The 27837-nt window shown below is 41.8% G+C and overlaps 1 protein-coding gene across 4 annotated transcripts in view; it reads left to right on the top strand.

Moving 5' to 3' along the window:
• Positions 1–27837, top strand: part of MACROD2 (mono-ADP ribosylhydrolase 2) — a 1989159-nt gene that overhangs the window by 1804639 nt on the left and 156683 nt on the right. For 3 of the 4 annotated variants that reach the window (XM_060284443.1, XM_030872537.2, XM_060284442.2), the window contains exons 10-11: positions 8835–8879; positions 16028–16111. The exons of the other annotated variant lie outside the window; for it this stretch is intronic. In XM_060284443.1, the coding sequence (XP_060140426.1) occupies positions 8835–8879; positions 16028–16111 (129 nt within the window). The remainder of the gene's footprint in view (positions 1–8834; positions 8880–16027; positions 16112–27837) is intronic. 4 annotated transcript variants of the gene reach the window in all.

Here is a 27837-nt window from a genome sequence, read left to right as displayed (position 1 = left end):
ATAGTGTATGAATGAAATAATTCCTAATAAGTCACAGAAATAAGAATAAAGATAAACAATAGAGGGTTTTTTTGTTTTTTTTTAAATGTTGAGCCTTCTTTTAATTAATTTTTATTTTTGGCTGTGTTGGGTCTTCGTTTCTGTGCGAGGGCTTTCTCTAGTTGTGGCAAGCGGGGGCCACTCTTCATCGCAGTGCGCGGGCCTCTCACTGTCGCGGCCTCTCTTGTTGTGGAGCACAGGCTCCAGACGCGCAGGCTCAGTGGCCGTGGCTCACAGGCCTAGTTGCTCCGCGGCATGTGGGATCTTCCCAAACCAGGGCTCGAACCCACGTCCCCTGCATTAGCAGGCAGATTCTCAACCACTGCGCCACCAGGGAAGCCGTAGCGTTTTTCTAAATTTATTTTATTGAAGTGTAGTTGATTTACAATGTTGTGTTAATTTCTGCTGTACAGCAAAGTGATTCAGTTATACATATATATATTCCTTTTCATATTCTTTTCCATTATAGTTTATTATAGGATGTTGAATATAGTTCCCTGTGCTCTACAGTAGGACCTGTTGTTTATCCATCCTATATATACTAGTTTGCATCTGCTAATCCCAAATTCCCAATCCATCCCTCCCCGACAGCCCTCCCTTTTGGCAACCACAAGTCTGTTCTCTATGCCTGTGAGTCTGTTTCTGCTTCATAGATAAGTTCATTTGTGTCATATGTCAGAATCCACATATAACTGATATCATATGGTAATTGTCTTTCTTTGTCTGGCTTACTTCACTTAGTATGATAATCTCTAAAACCATCTATGTTGCTACAAATGGTATTATTTTCATTCTTTTTTATGGCTGAGTAGTATTCCATTGTCTATATGTACCACATCTTTATCCATTCATCTGCTGATGGACATTCAGGTTGTTTCCATGTCTTGGCTATTGTAAATAGTACTGCTGTGATCATTGAGATGCGTGTATCTTTTCAAATTATAATTTTGTCCGGATATATGCCCAGGAGTGGGATCTCAGCGTGTGTCTTTTTTTTTTTTTTTTAATAATTAATTTATTAATATTTTGGCTGTGCTGGGTCTTCGTTTCTGTGCGAGGGCTTTCTCTAGTTGCAGCAAGTGGGGGCCACTCTTCATCGCAGTGCACGGGCCTCTCACTATCGCAGCCTCTCTTGTTGCGGAGCACAAGCTCCAGACGCGCAGGTTCAGCAGTTGTGGCTCACGGGCCTAGTCGCTCCGCAGCATGTGGGATCTTCCCAGACCAGGGCTCGAACCCGTGTCCCCTGCATTGGCAGGCAGACTCTCAACCACTGCGCCACCATGGAAGCCCTCGGCATGGGTCTTTGAAAAGTTGTCAGTCTCCTTCACTTGCTATTCACTCTGTAGTCCACAGCAATCATGCAATTCTCTCTACCCTGCTACCGCCACCGTCCTTGTGGAGGTTATCAGAACCTCTTCAATGGGTGAAGTGTGGTTACTGAAACCAGTGCATATTCGATCACATGACTCCACATGACCTTTTGCAACCTTTATCTTACTTGCCTGGGCAGCCTTTATCCTGTTGACCATTCTGTCCTCCAATTCTCTTCCTGCCAGCCCTCTCTGGTATCCTCACTGCACAGGGCCATCTCCAGCCAGGAGTCCCTCAGCATCTCCCCATCAACACATCTAAAACTAAATCCAAAGTCTCCCCCCCAACCCCATCTTCCCTCTCCTGAACCCCATATCTCAGTAATTGGTACCATCATGTACCTATTTGGCCAAGCCAGGAACAGCAGAACCATGCAGTTTGCTAAGCAATGCCTTTTATTTATTCATTTATTTATAAAGTAATGAAATTTGAGTGTTCCTCTAGACAAAGGACCAGCTTGGGGTGGGGCGGGGGTGGGAGAAACAATTTTGGCTTTTTAAAAACTTTCTCCTGACCCTCTCAATGACGTTGCATAACATGGAGTTAGCAATTTGTTAGGTCCAGAGGGTCCCAGTTTTCAACGTAATGGCAAGATGCTCACTCTGAAGAATTTCTCTTTATCAGTCATTCTTTGCTTGGAATTTCTGCTTTGTCAAGTTTCTCAAGAAGCCATGAGGATACCCATATCTTCCTTACTTCATGGAACTCCTAAAAAGCTTGGAGCACTTTATTTTTGCTAATAATATTTCTTTTCTCTGCAAATACAAATTGCTCCTAGAGGCCCTGGATAATGAGTTATTTAAAAGATAAGGGATACAGAAGCAGCCTGTGGTATGAAAATCAAGCATTAAGAGAGAGGACTCGGATGCACATGAGATAAAAGCCAGAAGAAGATCATCTCAATTGTCCTGCTTGACAGACTTGCCCATATGCGTAGGTGTCCCTGAAATTTTGAGGAGGATATTGTATGATCTGTTTCAAGTACCTGTCAGTTTTTTGTCCCCCCTTGGGAGTGGAGAGGCTGCCTTAATAGCCCACGAGGGTAACTTTTTCCTTTGTTACACACTCCTTTTTCCATGCAACCCACAGGCCTCTTTAAATCCAGAGCTAGTCTCCATCCATGTACATGTTCCTCAGCCAATCTAAGGGTCCTGGCCGTGGACCATGATAACCATGCCCTCCAGCTACGTGCTAGCTGGGTGACTTCAAGCACATATATCTCATAAAGAGAATAACTGTTTCTTACTCTCAACAACCATGTGGTGTGGGCATCCCTTCCCAGCATCAGTATTGGTTAGACATCCAAGTTATCTCAGCTTGGATATAAAACGAGACAGCTACTGTTTTTGAATGATTCTCCTCTCCAGCGCACAAATAGTACTTTTTAAGATCGGCTTACATGAGCATCACCTGCAGGGCTGATTAAAACAGAGTGCTTGATCCCTCCCCCAGAATTTCTGATTCACTAGACCTTTAGTGGGACCCAAGGGTTTGCATTTCTAACAAGTTATCAGATGATAATCATACTGCTGGTCCAGAGACCACACTTTAGGCTGAAGTTCTGTGGGATTTTGTAGTCTGTTTGTTTGTTTTTTATTCTTTTTACTTCCCCCAAAGGCTGCATTAGTGATGGGAACTCTAGGCAAGTACAGGAGTAAGGCACTTCCTAAGCCATTGCAAAACACATGGTATACTTTATTTTTCAAAGAAGTGTGGGACTGTTTGTTACTGAGAAATGAGCTGCTTCTCTGAAGACAGATATCTTTAAGACAACAATCTTTCATAGTAACTCTGTCTCCCATAAAAGATGAAGTAGATTGACGTTAAAGTAGGTTACATGCTTCCTTATGAAGGAGTTTCTGAACTGCATAAAGCTAGGTGTTACTGAAAACTGGTTATTCATGGGAAACTAGTTGTTTTTCAAACTTGTTTTTGACCAAAATAAGAACTTTAGTCATATTTGTAATTTTTGTGCAGAATTCAATAGGATAATCTGACAGAGAATGATTTTGTATCCATTCTGAAACTGACATCAAAGAGGCCCCTTAAGATGAAATGAAGCCTTAGTCTCTGGGTGGTCTCTGCTGAGGAAGGGAAGGGGATTTTCCGGAATTGGCATTTCTGAACACACAGAACAATAACAGCTGATAGATTGCTCTCTATTTTGAAATGGTATCACTCTGGCTGAGAACCTTTTTTTTTTTTAATTTATTTTTGGCTGCATTGGGTCTTCGTTGCTGCACGCGGGCTTTCTCTAGTTGCAGGGAGCAGGGGCTTCTCTTCGTTGCGGTGCGTGGGCTTCTCATTGTGATGGCTTCTCTTGTTGCGGAGCACGGGCTCTAGGCACGTGGGCTTTAGTAGTTGTGGCTCGCAGGCTCAGTAGTTGTGGCTCGTGGGCTCTAGAGCTCAGGCTAAGTAGTTGGGATGCATGGGCTTAGTTGCTCCTGCACATGTGGGATCTTCCTGCACCAGGGCTCGAACCCATGTCCCCTGCATTGGCAGGCAGATTCTTAACCACTGCGCCACCAGGGAAGTCCCTGGATGAGAGCCTTTTATTTTTGTCCTCTAATGAAGAAGTATGATGTTTGAAGAACTGTTAAAAAGGGCAGCTCTCTGCCCATGCTCCATCCATCTCTTAATTGCTTCCCAATTTTGAGTGGCATGACTCCCCATTTCCATAGGCTATCATCTTCTTTTATACATTGTCTTTTGGTCCCTGCTTTTGTTTGAAAAAAATTCTTGCTAGAAATGTGTTGCAAAAATATGGCTCAGGTGAGCACATTATATAGAATAATGTTGAACTAAAGTGGATTTCATTAATAAGTAATGGCACTTTAGGTACTTTATGGGCCAAAGTACTCTTGCTTGATTTTAACACAAATACCAAAATATTAAGGCATTTATTTTTAGTAAATTTCTCTCATGAAAACATGTTATCGCTCGAAAGATGGTATGTCATTCCTCTGCTTAAAGTTGCTTAGTTCTCAGGATGAATTTAAAATGCTTCAACCTGGTATACTAATCAAGATTCTTCATAGAAACAGAACCAATGATATGTATATGGAAAGAGATATAAGGAATTGGCCCCCACAGTTATGGAGGAGCTGATTTTCACTGTGACCATCAAGAATTACCCTTGTAACACCCCAGATCTGCAGTTGACAGGTGGAAACCCAGGAGAGCTGATGGTCTAGTTACAGTAGGAGTTTGAAGGCCTAAGAACCAGGAGGGCCAAGGGTGTAGTTTCAGTCCAAATGCCAACAGTCTTGAGACCCAGAAAGAGCCCATGTTCCACTTTGAGTTCAAAGGCACAAAACATTCAATGTCCCAGCACAAAGGTAGTCTGGCAGAAGGAGTCCCCTCTTACTTGTGGGAGGGTCAGCCTTAACAGATTGGATGAGATACATCCATATTAGGGAGAACAATCTGCTTTACTCAGTCTACGGATTCAAATGTTAATTTCATCCAGAAGCATCCTCCCAGACACTCCCAGAATAGTGTTTGGCAAATGTCTGGGCACTCCATGGTCCTGTCATGTTGATACATAAAATTAAAATTAACCATCATATTCAGCATGGAACATGGAAGATCCTTTGATAGCTAGAACAGATCACTTTAACCGTAGTTCCTCCTATAACTCTTCCCTTCAGCCATTCAGAACTAGTTTTATTTCCATAAAAGCATCTTGGCTATTCATATCCAGGTGTTTTTAACTGCTTTTCCCTCTGCTTGAGTGCGATTACCCTTGTCTTAGTTTGAATACCCATACCCCACCCCGGAAGCAGACTTGAAACACAAATTCAAGTGGAGATCATTTGTTTGAGAGAAAATATCAGGAAACACCAGCAGGGGAGTGGAGAAGCAAGGCAGGGAAGGGAAGGAAGGCAATAAAGGTAAGTTTTAAGCCTATCACCACTAGACCACTGGGACTCTAGCCTATGCTTCGGATTGGGGAGATTCTAGGAGACAGTGTAGAACACGCCACGTGAGTAGGGAGCTGGAGGCCTTATATGCAAATCCTGTCAGTCATTTTGTGAAAGGCTGCCCTGGGCGGGGGGATGGTAATTCCATGACACAGCAATTCAGAGAAAGCCCTCAGGCAAAGATACCCAGGGGCTGGTGGCTGGAGGTCAGGCTGGCAAAGCACTGAAGCGTGAAGGAACAAGGGGTGTAGGCAGGGCACCCACACCTACTGGGCACCTAGTGCAGCTTTCACTTCCCCCTGGCTAACTCCAGCTCACCCTTTGGACTCAGCTTAAGCCTCACTTCTTCTGGAAACCATCCATAGACCTCTCTGACTTAGCTGCCTCTTGTCTGTTTCCCAACAGAACTTCTCACCTGCATCAGGGAATCTGTTACTTCTTCTTCTGATTGTTGTCTTACTTTTCTATGCCACCCACTTCTTTGTGAGCTCTTTGAGGGAAGGGAGTGTCACCTTGTAGCTCCAGGGCCTTGCATAGTTCTGGCACATGGTGTTGGCCAATAAATGGTTAGGCAGTAAAAGTAGGCATCATAATGACATGATAGCAGTAACAGCCAGTATTTATTGATTGTTCCTTCTGTGCAAGCATTTTACATGTATTAGCAACTCTAGAAGAATGGTAATTTTATTAACCCTATTTTCCAGATGAGGAAGCTGAGGAGTGGGTTTACATAATTTGCCCAAGTTTGCCCAGCTATACATAGTTTGACCTGGAAGTGAACCCAAGCAGTCTGAATATAGGTCCTGGATTTATTCTTAACTTCTGTATGAATAAGTGAGTGAGTGAATGAGTGAATGAATGAATGCATAATAACACCAAGTCTGATCCTTCAACACCTTGGGAACATTCTGGGGATGATGCTATCAGTACAGTCTATAAAGTTCAAATATCAACTCTGATGTCACATTTCTGAGAACCCTTCCCAGTAGCCTTGACTGGAAGCATCTGTCCCTCCTCTGGTACCTTTTGTAATGGCACTGACTATTCCCTACCATATGTTCAAATTTCTCTGTGTGTCTTAGTTTCCTTACTATTGATAAGTTACTAGATAAGTTTCTACTTAAGTGTCTGATTCATCTTTGTATTTTCTGTTTCCCCAAGCACCAAGCCTTGCACCTACTAAGCTACCAATGAGTGTTTGTTAGAAGGACAAATGGACACCTGGGGGACAATCAGAGAGATCTTTGACGTTTCCTTTATTTTCCCCTAGAAACTGTACACACTTTTCCATCCCACTCTGAGATTCCACAGAGTCTGTTGTCATGGAGATGGTTCTAGATATTTTAGTCGGTTCTGGAAAATAAAATTCTGTTTAAATATATTAAGTTCAGAAAAGAATCTGTGAAGATTTTACTTTGTAGCATTTAGATAATCATTTGGTTAGAAATCACATTTCTAAGAAATAGCTATTCTTCCTCTTAAAATTATATTCATAGAAAGAATGAAAGAAAGAAATATGCAGAAAATCACTAATGTTTCTAACAGTCTGAATGGAAGAAAATTTACTTCTTTAAAATTTAACTGTGACCATCAAGAATTACCCTTGTAACACCTCAAATTAAAGGCATTTTCCATTCCTACTAGTATATTGCTAATCGTCATTAATAATTAATACTTAGAAGAGTGCCATATTGAATAAATTTGGCTAGGAAGTTGCAAATCTTTACTGAGTCCTTATTGTTTACAGACTGTCTTCTAGATACATGCTGTCCTAATATGTAAGAGATACTTAGAAATATAAACATAAGAATTCTCCAATTTGACTAATAAAAAATCAGAGAAAAGTAAAAAATAAAGCAAAACAAAAAAGTCAGAAATTTAATTCAGCAGAAATTTCTTTATTGATTCTACTGTGTAATCAATTGCATTAGATGCCAGGGAATACAAAGGAACATAAGACATAAGCTTTATCTTTGAAGAATTTATGACCTAGAAATGGGTCTGTGGAAGACAGGTAGGTTAACAAGTAACAAGACTGTGGGATTTGATGGTAATAATAACTATTATTTAGCACTTAATGATGTTTCAGTAGCTGTCCTAGTGCTTTATGTGGTATTATCTAATTTAATCCTTATAACACCTCTCTGTGGGAGGCACTGTTATTATCCCACTTTACAGCTGATGAACCTGAAACTCAGGAATATTAGGTAATTTCTCCAAGATCAGATACCTAGTAAATGAGTGGATATAGGGGCCAGTATGCAGATCTAAGCCTAAAGGTCCTTAAAGTCCATACTCAGAAGGCAATAAAAATAAGGTACCAAAGGGGACACTATTCATTCACACTTGGGTGGAGCAGATGTTATGCTGCCTCAGCTTGGCCTGGAAGGATGAGTGTGAGTAGAGGTGGAGAAAAGCATTGCTTCCAGGACTGAGGCAAGTAGGGGAAGCTAAAGGAAACCTTAAAAAATTGGGAAAAAGGTCAAGTGTTGTCATGTGTGTAGGTGGCAGCATGAGTGGAACAGGGGTGGTGAAACCGAGAAAGGTGTTCGGAACCAGATCTTGTTGACCTTGAGTGTTACCCCAAAGAGTCTAGACTTTTCTCATTAGACAGAGAAGAGTCACTGAATGGTTGTGAACAAGATCAGAATTGTATTTCAAGATTGATTTGGCAGCTATGTGTAAAAGGAATTGGTGTCAGAAGTGGGAAGAAGAAAAGGGCAGTTGGGAAACCACAAAACAGGGAAGGTGAATGGCATTGAGAGCTGGAATTTGGATTGTAATAATGTGAGCAGAGAAGAACAAACATGGAAATAGGACAGGATTTGGCACCTCCTAGATGTGAGGAACACTTAAGGAGAAGAGATGATAACACATATTAGTTCAAAAAGCAAATACACCATTCAACAGGCAGAGGAAGTACACATCTGTGTCCAGTTAAAGGGACCTACAATAGGAGATGATATGAGGGGAGTTAAATGGGGATGGAGCAACTGGTGGGAGCATGTGAAAGCACATGGTTAAAGGTGTGGATTGGCATGTGTAGCAAACAAGCACTTTTTCTGGTGCAATGCAGGGGTTGGACATTCTGTCAGCCTACAACCAAATAGTGATGCCTGCATTTTCTCAGAAACTTGAGGTGAGCATACGTACCTTTAATAAATGCAGAAAATGTGGCATTTAGAATCTGTGATTTTAATATTTTTAGGAATTAAAATGACCGAAGTCACCATATATCACTCTGATAAATAAAACAAATTATTTCATATATAGTTTATTATAAATATGTAATAACTTTTAAAGGAAATGTAAACCCTAGGTGTTAAATTGTGCTCTAATGTGTACACTTTCTTCTTAATTTAGCATGATAATATAAGACAGTAGAAAGGCATAATTTAACACTCTTTTCTACTGTTTTCTTCAATTTTTTATTAGTCAAATTGGAGAATTCTGGTGTTTCTAGCTTTCATATGAGTTTTTCTTTGTTTTATTTTTTAATAGATGATAATAATGAAGAAGAAGACATTGACATGAAAGAAGATTCAGGTATTAAATTTATAATTTTATTCTTACAGGATAGGCAAGGATCATTTTGTTGTTTATGTATACCTCATATTTTCCAAAGAAAGACAAAATAAGGTTAATAAAATAGAAATGTACACTCAAGGTTATAAACTAAGGAAATGTTATTATAAAATAACAGCTAATGCAGTTATGGTATTTAAACATTAAACTTGAATTTGTGCTTCCTGATAGCTAAGGTAAAAATGGAACATGATGTTGTAGTTAATAGAGGTGTGTAACAAATCACCCCCAAAACTTAGTGTCTAAAACACCCACTTACATGCTGAAATATTCTATGGGTCAGGAATTCAGACCAAACACAGCAGGGGTGATTTGATAATACTACTCCACAAAATCTGAGGCCTCAACAGGAAGACTTAGCAGCTGGGGGTTAGAATCATCTGAAGATTTGTTCACTCATATGTCTGGCTGGTGATTGACAGGGCTGTTAGCTGAGACCTAAATTGGGGCAGTTTTCTGAAGCACCTGTGCATGGCCTCCTCCTGTGGCCTGGGCTTCCTCCCAGCAGCCAGCTTCCTTTTGATTTTTTCTAGAGAGAGTGAGCAAGCCAGACGCATATCCCTTTTAAGACTCATCCTCAAGAATCCCATATAATTACTTCCACCAAACTCTTTTCTTTGGAGTGGTTATTCACAAGCCCACCCAGGCTCAGAGGAGGAGAGAATAGACTCAGTTTCCTGATGGGGAGCGGTGAGGTTCTACACAGCAGGTAGGACCTGAAAAATGGCTGAGACCATCTTTGGAAAATGCATTCTCTACATATGATGTATTGCTCTCATTATCAGAAAGTGAGATACATGCCTACTCCTCAAAAACAACCAGTGTTTGGTGAGAGAAATCTAGTGGTTAACAGCATTGGCTCTGGCCTGAGATCAATATGAACTTGGTAGCGAATGCATGAAGCAATAGGCCTGGATTCAATCCTAGCTCTTCCACTGAATGAATTAGAGTTTTCTGAATAAGCCTCAGTTTACACTTCGGGGGGCAATAACTCTTACCGTACATTCTTGTTTGGGGGACTAAATGAGATATCATACCCGAAATGTTCCTTGGACCATAGTAAACGCTCAGTGGATGATTGCTTTTCTCACTCAGTATATCGGACAGATATTAGAAGGCATAGGGCTTAATTCTCTGGGATGAGAGCCCCATGTTTCTCATTTTGGCAATCACACTGCTCTAGACACGAAATGGAGCCAGTTTTCAAAACTGAAATAGATATCTTAGAGGCCCTAATTTTGTGTGACATCCTGTTGCTGCCAGAACTCCTTACAAATCACTGACAACCTGGGTCTGAGCAACTCCACGAACAGGGAGCTCTTTAAACTGTGAGGCAGACAGTCTCGTTGGGCAAGGTTTGGTTAAGATCGTCCTTTTCCTTGTGAAGTTACATCTCTCCCTCACCTGACCTCCCACTGTCTTCATGAAGGAGTAGCATCAGTTCCTTTCCTTCATAACAGTTCACTGGAACAGTGACTGTAGCTTCTACCCACTCTTGTTCCTGTGGTCTCCCCAGGACCGTGGACTCAGAGGGCATGAGAAGCAGACGGAGGATCTCAAAGTCAGGAGCAGGAATGCAAGAGGTAGAATAGGGACTATACAGCAGCTCTGGGTTCCCTACCTGTATCCCCTTGGCTCTCACTGTTGTTGTATAATACCAACAGCTTTCTAAGGAAAGTTCTTGTGACTTTCAGCTGAGTGCTTGTCTCTGTTCATGAAAGAAAACTCAAAGTACCGGGGGGTTAATTTCTCTGGAGCAGACCTCAGCCAAGGTTGGCCGACAGTTGGTTGATCCAGCCAACCTCTTGCAGGACACATCTGAGGCATGTGCTAGACCAGTGCTGCCCAGTAGAAATACAACAGCAGCCTCAACTGTGAGCCTGATATATAATTTCATATTTTCTAGTGGTCACATTGAAAAAGGTAAAAAGAAAACAAGTGAAATTAACTTAATATTTCATGTAATATAATATATCAAAAATATTATCATTTCAACATATAATCAATATAAAAATTATATTAGTCAGATATTTTACATTCTTTATTTTTCCATACTAAGTTTTTGAAATTTGTGTGTATTTCACACTCACATTCCAAATCAGACTCTTCACATTTCAAGTATCATTGGCAAAATGTAGTATTGGACAGCGGGATTCTGTACCATCGCCCAGAGGCTCCCAGCAGTATTGAGCCCTGATTGTCCACAGCAGAACTTTCTCATTAACACACTAACTGGTTGTCCTCCCTTTCCAGTCTTACTTCCCTACTCCCCTCTGGTGCTTCCTGGGGTAATCTCTCAAATTAAGTACTTGCACTCAAACCTTTCTCTCAGTGTCTTTTTCTGAGAAAATTCAACATAAAACAAGGGCTCCGCTTGCCTTTTGTAACACATAAAGCCCAAGGCAAACTTTCAATTAAAATATCCATTCCTGTACTTAGGTAGGATATCTTATTATTTAAAAGAACCATAGGTTGAAAAAAGACATTAAGCGGTCACCCTGTCTTAGAGTCCATGCATTTAATATTAATGCTTGCATTTCATGTGTGTGAATGTATCCTGCTCGTGTGAGGTATCCCTGGAATATCCTTCAGTCATGGGGAGCACTGCCCTTTCAGCCAGACAGTTTAAGGAGCTTATCTTGCTAAGGATCTTTGCCTGAAGTGACATAAGTACACATTTCTAGGCAAAGGGGGTTGACTTCTTAATGAGGTGCAGCTAGCTATCCGAACCGCTGAGTGAGTTCAAGGAAATCATTATTAATGCTAATGCAGAGCCCACAAGGTTGGAGTCAGCATTTGAGGTTTGGGGGCCTTAAGTGGGTCATTATTTCTGATTTTAGTCCCACCAAGTGTCCTGGGGGTTTTGTCTCCAGCAGCTGGATTCAGCTGTTCGTGTCACACTGAATGGCCCAAGGATGCTAAGTCACTCAGGCAGAATGGGCTTGGGAAGCTGCTCTCCATTCCCAATATCTGAGTGCTGGGGGACTGTGTGCAGAATGGGTCCATGGAGGCCCAGCTGGCCTTGCTGAATATTGGCGAGCAGGCTGTCCGTTCAGTCTCACGCTCAGGTGTGCGGGTCTCTGAGAAGGGTCTGATTGAGCCTCCGAAGACCATGAACTGCTGGCCTTCCCTCTGCCCTGCATCACCTCTTCTTCTCATACAAGTAGAAACGCTGAAAGAATTTGTAAGAATACCGTTGATGCCAGCGAAGGGCTGCTTGGGTGAATCACCCAGCCAGCATATGCTAGTGAATGATAGTGGATAATAATTTGGATATCAAAAACCAGTGAGGTGCTGGGAAACGTACTCTCTGGGTGGGGGGGAGCCCCAATTTGAAGAGTTTTCAGATGTCTTGGGTATAAATATGCCTACCATGGTATTGTTCAAGCTGCCAAGCATGAGTCCAATGAATGTAGGAGTGGAGGAGAGAGAGATCCAACCAGCTGGGGCAGGCTGGCTCCCATCAGCCCCAGCACACCTCTGCCGAGCCAGGTTTTGAGGGTGTACCTTGTGCCGATCACTCCACATACATGAGCTCACGTAAGATACGCACCAGCTCTAAGAGACGGGGACTGTTATTATCCAAGGCTTAGGGGGATTAGTTCCTTGGTTATATAGTAGAGACAGAATCCCAGTATCTATATCTAACCCGAAAGCTCACATTCTTAACCCTTGTGCTCCTGTCTCTAGACTCTAGTAATAAGGAGAAGCAAAAGCATATCAAATGATATCAGATAAGGTCATCCTAAGGAGAGGCTCTGCCCCCCATGGGAGGTGGTGGAAGCCGCCTGACTTAAATGCCTAGGATCCTTTTTAAGTCCTTTAATTACTTAAGCCGAGCATAGAAAATGTTTCCCTATGTCCTTTCATTTCCAAGACCATGCACTCTTGAAATGGACCCCAACCTGAGCCCCAGGGGCAGAAAATCAGCAGCCACCTATGGCAGGTCAGCCACCTAGGAGCCCGGAGCACTGTTGAGCTCCTCAGGGAGCAAAGACATGCGCATAACAACACCCCAGCATTCCAGCCTCTGCCAGAAATAGAGGCAACAGAGACAGTATGATACAATGTCAAGGAGAAGCATGGGGTGCTATTGAGGAATGTTCCTCTAGCTTCCCCCAGGCCAAGAGGGAGAGTAGAAACATGGGCCCAGAGGCCATATGTAGCAGTGACTTTCATTTAAGTGTCTCCATGGGTGTTATGAAATGATACTATACTATGTCATAGACGACTGCTCATAATTAACATGTATCCGTGCCCACTGACCACCCCAGGAGTGCCCTACGACTTCTTCAGAAAGGAAGCACTTGTACTTTTGGGGCATGTAAATAGCTCAAAATGTGGGCAAATAGATGTCTTTTTAAACCTCACCCATTCCCCAAGAATTCCCATTCAGGTGGGAAATCAAGAATTCAGAATTTAGTTCTCAAAAACTCACTTTCAGGAAATGCTGGTTTGGAGTTGAACTCCCAGCAATGGAAACTCTCCTCTTGGTCCCAGTTGCAGATGATGCATTTCAGGGGATGGAAGGGTTAGCGTCTTCTCCCAGAGATATTGCAAGTGTTACTCTGCTCATTTTATGAATCCCTTTGAACCCAGCATCTGTGCTCAGTGAGCTGTTCCAAGCATCTCATTTCTGTTTTTGCTGAACCTATTCCGAAGGGTCAGTATCCATCTCGCACCTGGTGACAGAAAGCTGAGGGAGTTGCTAATGTAGTCGCTGGCAACATTTTTCACCCTGGTCGTGGTAATGACCTGGGATGTGACTGCCTTGCAACCACAGAAAGCCTAACGCTAGTGCCCAAAAACCTTTGTAGTCCATAATGCCAAAGTTTTTAATAGCACATCTATCAAACGCATTTGTTTTGTTCTGTTCTTTTTATAATAAATGGGAAAAGAAAAATGAGTCGCCATAACTCTGTAGTGTAGTTATAGAATCCTGGAGTAGGTAACAGCTGCTAAAATGGTGAGAATTACGCACAAGCCCCATTATATCTTGGCCTTAAAGAAAGGCCTGGGTGAAGGGGATATAAAACAGAATTTGAAATGAAATTCTCAAGGCACTGCCAGATACCAGTGACACAAGAGAGGTTACGGAAGACAAATGCCCTTTCTCATGGAACTTATATTCTCAGAGTAGGGGGTGTTTGAGAAGGGAGACATACATTAAAGAAATAAACAAGGGGACAAGATAATTTCAGATACACCAGATGATGTGTTTGCGAGAGATTTTCCTTGCAAGGAACCGTCACATTAAGTAGTCAGGGAAGGCCTTTCTTGGGAGCTGAATTTAATCTGAGATTAAAAGATGGGAAGGAGGTAGATATATGAATGAATATACGTGTCAGGGGAAAGGCAGAGCAGCAGGTGTAAAGTTCCTGAGGCAGGAACCAGCCTAGAACTGATTGAAGAAATGATTGAAGGGAGTTAATAAATCTGAAGCCAGAGAGCAAGTGGGAGATGAGGCTAGTGTGGTAGGTGGAGCCCAAGTGACACGTTGTCCTGGACCATGGAATTGGATTTGGATCTTATTCTAAGAGCAATGGTTTTTAAACAAGCAAGCAAGCAATGTGATATGGTTTATGTTTAAAAGATAACTCTGGCTGCTACATGGAGAATAGATTGTAGGGAGATTAGAAAGCTAGAAGTTAGAATTCAGGTTGTTGTAGTAACCCAGGTAAGAGATGCTGCTGGTTTAGACTAGGACGCTGATTGCAAAGAATGAGCACAGTAGAGGAATATGGGATCTATTTTGGTGCAGAGCTAATAGGACTTATTATGGTGGGATTGCTTTATAGGAAAAGTAATTGAAGAGAAATATGAAGGATATCTCGGTTTTTGGTTTGAATTCCTGGGTAGATAAGTCATACCATCCCTTGAGATGTGGAATACTATAGAGAGAACAGGCTTGCAGACATCAAGAGTATTGTTCTGGCTGTGTTGTTTGAAATGCCTAATGGGATTATTTACATAAGTTTGAAATGCCTGATGGGAGCTGAGTAAAGGGGAATCGTTAGAGAAAAGTGGGGTTCAGGTAAATCCCAGCCCTGAAAGGACAACGGGGAGGTGGTTGTTACAGGGCCCAGAAGACAGAGAGGGCTGTGAGGAGAAGGTCAGCTGACAGGAGCTGTGACCTTAGATTGAGGGAGACAGTCAGCCCTTGAAGACTACTGGTAGCCTAGGAAATAAATGCCCTGGGCTCCCCATTGGCTGGATCTAACAGGAAGCTGGTGAGCTGGGGAGTTCATTGGTGCGGTCCATAGAGAACAGTCTCCCAGAGCACAGGGGGCTGGGGATGGGGGGTGAAGGGTGGAAAGTGGATCTGAAAGGGCAAACAGAAGACATCCAGTCCAAATGCAAAGTAAGATGCCACATGGGCCATTGAAGGCATAAGCTTTGAGAAGTGGAAAGACCAGGACTGGAGATATAAATTAATGCCTAACAAAGTATCCGATACCCAAATGGGATGAATTCAATGATAGTTTTCCTAAAAAGTGTCTTCAGAATTTATATTACTAGGCTTCTTGGATAGACTTGATTGGGGGACCATTGAGAAGAGTGGGAAGTATAATAATTTAATCGGGGGCATACAGAAGTTTTTTAGACTCTGGATTACTAAAGAAATCTGTTCGATAGAAGGAGATAATTTCAAGCCCCACTGTAACCCCCCAAAATGAGATGACTTTACAGCTCGTCTAGCCCTACTTTGAGGGCTAAAATGAAATTACACAATGGCAACTGTCAATCAAGCCATGAAGTTTTAAATCAAACTCTCCTGGAGAAAAACGTAATAATAATTTGGGGTTGCTGTGTGGAAAATGTTTTAATTTTAAAAAAAGCACTTAAGATTTCACATTTGTGTGACTCATTAATAATGGCAATAAAAAAAGTGTTTATGCTTAAGCTCTAAGTATAAGTCCATGTTCATTGGAGAAGCACAGGTCTTTGCCAAAGTTTAGCTCGGCCATAAGACAGATAAACCTGCATTTAAGCTTCACTGTATGTGTGGGTTTAGTAAAAAAATATATGTATTATTAAACATCAGCATAATTTTGAACCCCTACCGGTAAATATTTAAATAAAAACGTAGTAAATCTTTGTGCTTCCAGAGGGGTTAGAGCCAAAAGACCGCTCTCCACCCCACAAGAAGAGCAAAGCAAAGAAGCCAGAAGGTTCCAAGGACGCTAGCAAGGGTAAGTCCAGCTCTTCCTTTCTTAAAAAAAAAGCTTCCATGAAAAGAAACTTCTGTTTAACTTTTCAATTTTGTGGATGCTCTCATATTCAGATATTTCTAAGGGTTCAAGCATCCCCGGGCACGTCTTTCTCCTTTCTTAGTACGTTTACTCTCCCCTGAATATGAGAATGAAATAGTAGATTCAGGTTTAGTTTGTTAAGGGAAAAACCAAATGTAAAAAAATCGTTTTCTCAGTGTGACGTATCTTTCGTTCCTACAAAGTGTGAAGTTGTGGGTAGTGCTTACCAGTTAGGTGCTCTGAAATCAGGCAAGGGTGAAGGTCCAGATCTCTGTGTGACGAGTTGCATGGTAGCTATTGTCTTATTGGATCATTTGTTTTTCTCATGAACACATTCTGAGTCCAGAAGCAAGCCTCAGGAGTGGGAGATGGAGATGCTTCCTGTCTTTAGTGTTCTTCTCTCCTTTCTAGAAGCCAATGTATGTTTGCATTTATGCATTGAATGGGCATGCCCAACTGGGCTCAGTTTTATGAAGAAACGACACGCCCTCTCTCTTACTTAAAACACGAGTACACTTATAAGATACGCAAGTTTTTCATTTAAAATGGTATCTTTAGGTATTTTGTAAAGTGATCCTCTAACCTAATGGTATGCATGAACTTCTAACAGTGGAACATAGTTATGCCTCTACTTTGTTGCCTGGAGCCATGCTTCATCCACTGTGAGATGGCGAGTACAATAATACTGATGGTGTCTGCCTGGGTCTTTGGGAAAGAAGATGCCAAGATGAAGTAGAAGGGCAAGAAAGTACTGGGTGAAAGGGGAGGAGCAGACGAGGGAGCAGTAGGTGAAGGAGAGAAGGAAGGAAGGCAGATGCGCTGGAAGAGCCTCCGTCTGCAAATTAGTCTGAGTCTGGGGAAGCCCAGGCAAGGACTGGATAAAAGGGCTTTTGCATTGGGCAGGAATGTCTGGGCTGCAGGGTCCCCTCCCCCCTGAGGGCTCTCTGGCTGCAAGTGGCTTGGGGAGAAAGTGACAGGAACATAATACTGCCTTGAATCCCCAAAGTGTGGCCGCTGCTTGCTGTCAGCCAACTTGACTCCCAGCATCAGGTTGTCTCTTGAAAGGAGACCTTGAGCACCTCACCTCCATGACTGCACAGCCTCTGTATGCGTGACGGGTTCTAAATAAGTCATGACACTCTTCTCCCTCATCCGGGCTCAGAACCAATTGAGGAGGCAAAGCTGTAAGAAAGTTGAAGTCAAAAATATTAGCTTCGTTACTAATGAGGTTAGACCAGAGCTCTGGTTATGCTGCCCCCAGATGGGCTCCCTAATGCTGGGTTTCACTCCTGAATATGAAAGACTCTGCCCCCTTAGAAGCAAGTACCACTGTCCTTGGTATCCTCGACTGCCTGGATAGAGGCTGCCCTGGTGAGAATAAGCTAGGACATGTCCTCTCTGCAGGCAGGTGGATCTGAGAGAGACACACCACGGGGCTGTTTCTTCTCCCAGGCTCGCGCTAGGTGAGGGGGTGTGGAGACAGGCGTGGCAGTAAACGTCCTCTGCCCTCTGGGTGAGGTGCAAGGGATAAACAGTAGAAATAGTCTATGTAAAGTGCCTGGCACGGGTCTGCTTTCCATTAGTGATGGCTATTCCATTATAATTACTATCATAATCAGGACCATGATAGGGTACACATTGTCCTAAGTCACTGAAATGTGCTGGAAAGTTTAGAATCATTCAGAGAACACTTAGAACCATGGAGAAGGGCAGCAGCTCTCTCATTGGCCGGAGGAGGTTTGTTGGGATCTGATTGGGAGACTAGTCAGGGTTCCACCTCCTACTAGAATTAGATCATTTCCTGGACAGTCTCTTAAGACCATGATTGGGAAATGGATTAGGGGCAAAACAACAATTGCCCTTTCCCTGGAGAGGCTCCACCTCACTGAGTGGTTCCCATCACATGTGTGACCCACATCAAAGGTTGTTTTCCAGAGCCTGAGGCTGCTGTCATTTCCAAGTGTCACATGGGAGGTGGCGCACATACAGTGCAGCAGTTCTGTCACTTAATTAACAAGGGAATTCTTCTGAGTTATTCCTTCAAATGTGTGAAAACTTCATTATTTCCTAAATAATTTGCTTTGTTTAGGAAAACCATCTCATAGTCCTAATATGACTAAATACTATGTCTTCACCTCACCCAAATATGTCATCCCAGAATCTGCTCTGAGTCACAGAAGTGCCCTCACTGTGGGTTTGTTACCAGGGGCATTTGGTCTGTGGCATCATGGGGAAATGTAAATGTTAGTCACTCTACAGAAACGTGGGGATTGCGTCTTTGTTCCTAAGATGCCTTCCAAGATAAGAAAGGAAAAGCTGCTGGGAAAGGAGTGAGAAAGGGAGCAGAATCTGACATGCCAGTGGTAGATGACGGCATGATAGAGGACTCGTTATTTATCAGTACTTTGACAAAATAAACTATGTCCTGTATTCAGGTGTTGTATTGTTGCATATGTCTCACTTCCTCTTATGATTCAAAGAGTTGCAATCATTCTTTCCTACTGGATATGCAAATGGATTAGTGTATCAGTGGATAGAAGGGGAATGTGGGTCATGACCCTTCTCTGCAGTCTTCCTACTTTAGAGTTATCAGTCCTTTTCCAACTTGGTCATCTCTCTAATATGTTTTAGTAAGAGAAACTTCTGGTATTTTTATTTAGAGATCACTCAGCCTAAATCCCCATCACTTGGCCTCATCTCACTTCTCTCCTACCTTTGGGTTCCCTGCCCTGCTTCCAACACTTACAGGTACTACTGATCACCTCAGCTCACCCTGTAATATGCATTCTCAGACAGTGTCATGGAGAGTGGAGTTGGAACACAAATTCACTTGGATTTTGCAGCATATATAACCATAATAGCTGTATTTTGATCCAGAAGAAGAATCTTGAGAGCATATGGTCAAATTTTCTCATTCTACAGAGCCGTTTTTAAAATAAGCTGCAAACAGTTCTTTAACTTGCCCAAGTCTATGCAGTTTATTAATGTTTTAATAATTTTTTAATGTTTTAATAATAATTTTTTTTCTGGAAACAACACAGCTTCTCTAATCTTTTTCCCTTTCTCTCTTCTGGAAATTAGAACTCGTTTTGTTGAAGGAGGAAATGTTGCCATCATTACAGCTTTGAGTGAAAGCAAATTTTATAAATATTTAAGTATTTAACTTTAAATATTTAGCTTTAAATATTTAAATATGTAACTAAAGTATTGAACATCAAATTTTAAAAATCAAACAGTTTCTAAGATTATTTGCATTTTTTATACTGTGGACTTTTGGATATAGAGTTCTATTTTCATTATTTTCATTGAAATTTCGTGGACCACAGTATACTTTGATTTGACCCACTGCAATGCAATGCCAATAATGAAATGATTAGCGATTTCAGACCACTAACTGTTTGTCTGGCATGTGATAGAAATGGTAGTGCTATCCATAAACCACCACATCATAGGCATAATTGTTTGAAAAAAGCCTGATTAATACCCATTCCACCAATTGCAGCTCCCAATAATTTAAACCAGTTTTATTTCTTACAAAATATTTAATTGAAAGAATATGATTACAGAATCTTAGCACCTTTCATAAAACGTGCTTTTCTCAATCTCTTTCCTCTATCCTTCACAAGTAGATCCTCTAGAATTTCCATTAGTGAAGTCTCTCAGGCTTTGTCTGAAAAGATGTTATTTTCCTTTTTTTTTTTTTAAGGTGGTTTTGCTGAGTAGAAATTCAAGGTTGATGGTTATTCTCTTGCAACATTTTAAAGATATTTTCCCACAGTCCTATCGATCCTATAGTTGTTAAGAAGTAATCTCTCAGTCCAATTATTGTATATCGTTAGGTTATCTGTCTTTTCTTTCCAGCTGTCTTGATAGTCTATTCTTTATCTTTGGTGTTCCTCAGTTTCACTGTGGTATACCTCAGTGTGGGTTTCTCTTTATCCTCCTTAGGATTTGCTGTGCTTCTTGGACATGAACATGGGCATCTTTCATTAGTTCTGACAGTTTTTCACCTATTACCTCAACAAATGTTAGTTCTACACTACCTTCTATTCTTTCTTTGTCCTTCATGACTCTTAACCTACATTGCATTTTTTTTTCTGTGCCACTATCTCTTTGATGGTTTCTTTTTCCAAGTTTATCATTCAGTTTGCTAATTTCTATTCAACTTTCTTCAATCTGATGTTTAACTCTTTGCTGAGTTTCTTATTTCAGTTATTATAGTTTTCATTTTTGTAAGTTTTATTTGGTTCTTTTTCAGATATACCTAGTCACTCTTTATTTAATTAACACATAAAATATCTTAAAAATCTGTATCTGAAATTTCAATGTCTCCACTCTGTATAAATCAAAATTCTGCAGTTTATTTTTTCTGCAGATTCATGCTTGTAGTTATTTCCTTGTGTGTTTTGCCTTCTTTATTGCCATGTTCATTGGATTTTTATTTGTGGGAATTTTTTTAAGTTGGATTAAAAGCTTATTTATTTATATTTTGTTTTCTGAAATACTTGAAGATACTGCCAATTTAGGAATCCCTTAAACTACATATTTGGCTTAAAGTTTTATTTCTTGTTTTGTTTGCTGTTTGTCCTTAAGCCCACATTAGTGCACGTATAAGATTAGGAAATCTCAACAGATACTTTTATCTTCCTTTTTTCCTTCTCCAGCCAATGCTAAGCTGAGATAGGCAAATTCCCCACTATTTTCAGAACCAAAGCACTGCCCCTCTGCACCTCACATGTGTGGCATTCAATTCAAATTCTGGCTAGAGTTTCTCAATGATTATTCCTGTATCTATCACCAGCATCACCTGGGAACTTGTCAGAACTACAAATTCTAGGGCCCCATCCCAGACCTACTGAATCAGAAACTCTGATGTAGGATCCAGGAATCTGTGTTTTTAAAAGCCCACCCGGTATTCAGATGCATGCTCAAATCTGAGAACCACGGTTCTAGGGTCTAGACCATCTGAGATTGGCAGACGCCTCAAAGCAAACAGTAATTCCAGTGCTTGCTTAGAAATCTTGATTCAATATCATTTGTCATTTCTGGCTTCTTAGAAGTTCATTATAAAAGCACCAGCTCGCCATGTATTCAAGAATCAGATGGATAGGTAAGGCGATAAGTAGATTAGAAGACGATTGATAGATAGATAGATAGATAGATAGAGAAAGAATACATAGATGGTAGATAGTATATGCATACAAATATACATATAAAATACATAACTATGTGTGCGTGTACATACATATCTACATATATAATACATAGTCTAGAAAGATATACATATCAAAATGACCTCAGGAATTATCTTGGAGGAGTGGAGAAGGGACAGGGGCAGACTTTGGAGAGTTTAATATTCAACTTTCTAAATTTATGTGTAATTGAAATATATATATATATCAAGATTTATTTTATACTTATAAAAAACATTTTCATTAAAAACTAAAGAGACTTTGTGCCTCTAAAATTCAGTAGCAAGTTTAGAACAGTAATTTTCTCCATACATTCATCTCCAAAGCCTTCAGTGGTTTTTGGTAATGAATGCTATTTTTTCCATCATATTTTTACAGAAAGCACTAGCGCTTTGACTCTCGCTGTACAACTGCCTCTACATAGAATATTCAACAAGCCTGCATGTGACACTCATTCCTCAGGAACCCGAGCCCTTGCAAAGCTAAATCAAGCAGTCCTATACTGCACTTTAAAATATTAATGATCTCTTTTGTCAGACGAAATTATATGTGGAAACATTTTGGAAACTAGGAAGCACTATACAAGTTGGAAGGATCTAATGTTGCTATTAGAAGTATTATTATTGTTTTTACTAAAATAAATTTTTCTGAATACATGAACCATGGGTGGAATGCACTTCGTATTTCCTGAGAGGCAGAATTTTCTCTCTGCCCTCTTATTTTCTCTGCATATTAAAGTATTACGTGACAAACTGTTTTGTGAGTGGCTGGACAGAAGAGACATTCTCCCTTTCAGGATGCCATGCAGCACTTCATGCATTATATTCATAAACATGATCTTTAATTTAATTTTTTTGACAAGTGCAGTGAAGGGTGAAATCAGGCAGTCATAATTTTGACTTTGCCGTCACTCAAACAGGCTCAGTGATTGACCAGCTTTAAAAAAATAAAAAAACAGGAATGAGGAAAAGCAGCTTTCTCATGACGAAAAGCTTTGTTTTATCCTCTAGACCTTAAAATGCCAAGAACTGAGGCAAAATGTACATTTCCACGGTGAAAATCAGAATACAAGCAAAGCCTGTGTCACCCTCTTGCTTTAATTCTTCTCTTACCTTCTGCTTGATTCGGGGCCACTCTGAGCTATCCCCCTGCTACAGATTAGGAAAAGGACCCAAGAGTCTATTTCATTTTTAGTGGTGCTCTCTGCATTCACACATTAAACCGCGCTTTGGTTAGGACCGTGGAGTCCTATTGCAGAGTCAGCCCTAGGATTCTGAATGGGGCTTAGAGAATGTGTGTACTGAGGTATTTTCCACAGTGAGAAGGGCTGAACATACCTGCAGAGCAACCGTAGGTCCTGGGGGACCCAGGATGACCCTGTTTGTGCCCGTTGTCCTTGGCATGTTATCAGCAGTGTTCCCTTTTACTCTTGGAGGTGCCCTGGCTTGGGTGACAACATATGTGCACTCCTACCCATAGAGAAAAAATTCAACACGAGGGTGGACAGAGCCCTCAGGGTCCATGTTCTGCTTCCTACTTGGGCAGTTTTTCTAACCTAAAAGTCAGTTTCCTCATATTAAATGGAGGGTGAAAACCTACCTTGTGGGACTGTGTGGGGAGATTTAAACAAGGTGATCTCCGGAACAATCCCTGGACAGAGGGGCCAAAGTGTATTGAATCTGAAGCAGGAAGAGCCCGCATCCACCAAAAACTCATCTACCTTGTTTATTAATATATGACGTTCCTCTTAATATGAACAAAATAGTTCTGCAAATGGAGATGATGTTCTCAATGCATTGAAGCTCTTATCTCGCTAGGTGTTTTTTTCCTTCTTTCTCCCTTCAGCTCACTCAGCACCCTGCCTCCCCAACTATATTAATTCCTGTCCCAGATGGACTTGACCTCAGTCTGTCTTCTCCTTCCTGACCTCAATTCTTCAAGTCAATCTTCCCAAGAAACTAGTCTACCCCCAATATTTATACAACCTCCCCAGTCAGTCATTCCTCAACCTCTGCTTTACTGCCTCTAAAACTTCATGAAAGGCACTGAGTTAGGTCAGGGGCAGGAGGGAGGAGGTGGACTCTGGTGATTGGCTGTCAGTTCAGACCTGCCTCTGAAACATTCATTGTCCAGCCCTCAGGGGCTCTTGAAGTCTGGTGACTCTGCTATTTCTGTAAGATGCTGGGAACCAGGATCTCTCTTCTGAGGCTGGGTCTTGCCCCAACTGCCTGGGATCTTGTTCTCCTGGATGAGTGTTTCTCAAACTGTGGCCAGTGGCACCCTGTGGAGGGCTCCCCAAGCCCATTCAGAGGATGCGCAAGGTCAAAATGAATTTCACCTAGAGCTGTGCTCTCTGGACTCGCCATTCACATGGCATACGGCGTGCGTGGTGTTCCCTGGAGTTGCCATAAAGATAGCCCACAGCATCCTTCCTCCAGCCACATCAGCGTAGCTCCCACCAGCCAGATCCAGCTTTCCTAAACATGCATCCTGTACACTTTTGTTAAACGCCTGCTATTCGACAGTATCGGCACTGTTCTAGGCCCTGAAGACACGCATGCACGCACACACACGACCTTCTTTCTTGGGGCTTATATTCTAGTGGGGGGTGGCTGATGGATTTTAAAATATTAATTAGAATATATAGCAAGTCACATGGTAACATAAGCAGTACTATTTATTGCTGCCTGCAATTTTATCGCAAAGCTTCACAGCGTAAAACAACAAGAGCATTTATCATCTCAGACTTTCTACGGGTCAGGAGTTTTGTTTTTTGTTTTTTACTATTATTACAATTTATTGAGTCTATAATTAATTCAAAATAAAAAGTTTAAAAGAAAAAAAAAAGAAGAAAAAGGTGTCCTTGGAACTGCCTAACTGTCCCACCACTTACTTAATCAGGCTCTGCTGTTACCCTTAAAGAGAGGTGTCCTGGGGTCTCTGGGCTTTGGAAGGTGGGTAAGTAATTGTATGATGTGCGAATAATCTACAAGTCAGGAATTTGAAAGTGGCTTACCTTGATGGTTCCAGGTCAGAATATCCCATGATCCTGTATGACATTCTAGGTCATAAGAGAGTGTGGCTTCCTCCTGACTGTCTCTTGGATCACTTGCTCTGGAGTAAGGCAGCTGCCGTGTCCTGAGGACACTCCAGCAGCACTGTGGAGAGATGTACGTGGCAAGGAACTGAGGCTTCCTGCCAACAGCAAGCATCAATCTACAAGTCATTGCAATGAGCCATCCTGGCTGGAATCAGATCCTCCAGGCCCAGGCAAACCTTCAGATGAGTGCAGATCTGGCTGACACCTTGACAACAACTTCATGGGAGACCTGTGAAGAAAAGCCAGGCAGGGAAGAGGGAGTAGGGGATTCCATGTGTGTCTAAGTTGGTAGCGGTGGGGAGACTTGGGGAAAAAGATGGGTTACGGTTTCACATATGCTGGACCTCACTGATGATTAAGTTGATATTTGAGAAGAAACCTGAAGAATGTAAAAGAGTAAGCTTAGCAGATATCTGGGGAAAGAGTGTTCCAGCAGAGGAAATAGCAAGTACCAAAGCCCTAAGGGGAGAGAAGTCTGACTTATTCTAAGAAAAGCAAGAAAGTCGGTGTGAGTAACTGGAGAGGTCACTGGGGGCTGGTCCCATAGAGGAGTGGATCCCACGCTTGCCTGTGCATTGGAGTCACCTCGGGACATGTTAAACCCAGTCTCTGACTCAGGGGACCTGGGGTACCCAAGAATTTGCATTTCTAATAATTCCCCAGGCGATGCTGGTGCCCTGGGCCAAGGACTCCACTTTGAGAATCACTGCCTGGGACACTGTGGCCCACTGTAAGAACGCTGGCTTTTCCTCTGAGTGAAGTGAGAATAGAACTTTTTAAGCAGCAAAGGGACATGATCTTACTTACGTCTTACAGGTAATCTTCGGATTGTCATGTTGATAATGGACAGTAGGGGACTAAGGGCAGAAACAGAGAGACAGTGGATTGGAGCCAGAGATGCTGGTGGCTTGTTGCAAGTAACAGTGAAGGGATGGAGTGAGATTTGGTGTGACTCTGGACCTATTTGAAAGGTAAAGCCAGCAGAGTTCACTGACATGGGATGTGGGATCTGTGAAAAAGAGGGGGGGTCAGGGGTGAGTCTTTTTACCTTCTCCACAATTACTGAATCCAGAATAGAAATCATACCCCCTGCTTATACTGAATTCAGTCTTCCTGGGAAAAAGAATCCTTCCCATCCCTGTCCCCCGTCGTGTCTGACCAGGTAGTTCTTACTCCCCCCACCCTAGGAAAGCCTTGTGAGCCCATCCTGAAGCCCAGTTTCCAATTAAGCCAAAGGCAAATATGCAGGCATGAAGAAAATTCTCATAAATAACAACAGAAAGAGAGAAAACACAGTGTCGATGAAGAGAACTCTCAGAAAAGATGACTTCAGATGATTTAGGTACAGTGGATTCTAAAATGTTCTCCTCCCAAGAGGTGTTTATTATCGTTATTTTGTTTCTTTTCAGTTAATGGATGATCATGGGATTGGTGCCATTTATGATTGCCAAGCCCAGGAGGGAAGGAGGAAAGGCAGGAAGGAGGGAAAACTGGAAAGAAAGGAGAAAAGGAAAGTAGGAAGGGAGGGAGGGAAAAAGGAAAGAAAGGGAAACTGCTGTTGTAAGCTAGTGGAAGGAGCCTTAACTGGGAGTCAGTACACCTGGATTCCATTTTCATCTCTGACACACATGATCAAATCCTTCTCCCAATATCCCTGAGATCCCCTCTAGATATCAAATTCTATAATTCTGCATACCCGTCAAATTTATGAAAATTGATTATGAGCTCTTTGCTTCGTACCCAGTAAATATTTCCATCTTAATTGAAAAACTCTGAATCATGGGTTTTCATAGCCAAATGGGTCTCTGAGAACAACTAAGGCAACCCTTTCATTTCACAGATGGGGAAACTTTCTTTCAAAAGTCCTCTGAAATTGTCTCGGGCACCCACACGAAAGGTGATCCTAAGTTAGCCACTAAAACGCAGTTTATCAGGGCATATACAGTGGGTCATTTAATAATTTTTTTTTAATATCTTGAAGTCTTGTAGGTGTCTGTGAGTCATTCAGACCCAAATGTGTTTCACTTTTTGTCTATTTTGATTTCCAAAGCTGAGGGTAAAGCATGTGGCATTCAGGTGCATTTATCTTTGTTTTGTTGAAAACTCAGTCCCCAGGTTTATAGAGATAAAGCGTAAGAGTGATTTTTTTTTTTTTTTTGATTCTGGCGCCATGCCTATAGGACATTTGACAGTTTATAATATTAGATACTAATTTTTCAGCAGAGAAACGTTTTGTTTTGTCTTTAAGGAAAAATATTGCTATTTGAACAGTATCGGATTTTTACATTAGGATTTTGCCATTATATTCAAAATTTCAATTTTCTGGTGTAACAAAGTTGTGCTTTCCTACTATACCGGAGAGAGCCTTAAAACTGTCCACCTACACTAGAATCACCTGGACATGCACCACACTCTCCTAACGCCTTGCTCGAGCTTACCTGTTTTCTCCTAACTCCTGTCACTCTGGAGCCATTAGAGGTAGCCTTAGGAAATGACTTCACTTCCAGGGGTCATCCTGCGTGAGGAATGATACACAGAAAACCAGGGTACTCTATTCTCCTTAGACAACAACGCCACCGATCGCTCGAATCATTTCTGTTCTGTAGCCTGAGAATTCCCCACTGGTCTCTGACAGTCTCTGCTGCTGGCAGAGAGAAAGTAGATACAGTGTCTAGGAGGAAAGGGCTGTAAGGATGGGGAGGCTGGTTCTAGATTGGGGGCTGAAAGGGGGCGGTTTTGCTGAGTGCTTGATGAACAGTTACTGCTACTCTCAGGGGAACTGCTTGTTCCCTCAGTCTAAAGCTGCCACTTACGGTGAATGCTAAGAATGTGGATTCTTGCCCCCTTCCCAGCCCTCCACCAAATCAGAAAGCTGCATTTTAACTTGATGCAATGAAGCTTAGGAACACCGTTTTCTTATGTACTTGGTTTTTATTTTGAACACTCTCAAACTTAGAGCAGATTTACAAGTATAATAAAAAGAACCATTCTCTTGAACCATCTGAGGGTAAGTTGCGGTTCTAGCGCCCCAACCGCCCCCCAATTTCACTGTGTGTTTTCTACAGACATGGCCAGTGATCCTACGTGAGCACAATAAAAAGATCAAAATCAGAAAGTGCAGATGGATACATTACTACCTTTAATTTTCAGAGCCCACTGAAGTGTCACCAATTTCCTCAGTAATGTCCTTTGTTTCATTCTGTTGTCAAGTCCCTACTCCTCCACAGCCTTCCTGTGACTTGACTAACCTTGACGCTTTGGATGCTTGCCGGCCAGTTACACTGTAGAATGTTTCCAATTTGGGTTTATCTGATGATTTTTCATGACTGGATTCAAGTTATGCGTCTTTGCAGAGCTATCACAGAAGCGATATC

The sequence above is a fragment of the Globicephala melas genome, chromosome 15, assembly GCF_963455315.2.
Source record: "Globicephala melas chromosome 15, mGloMel1.2, whole genome shotgun sequence".
Classification (NCBI taxonomy): Eukaryota; Metazoa; Chordata; class Mammalia; order Artiodactyla; family Delphinidae; genus Globicephala; species Globicephala melas.
The sequence above is the reverse complement of the archived record's forward strand: the minus strand, read 5'-3'. Positions and strand labels throughout refer to the sequence as shown.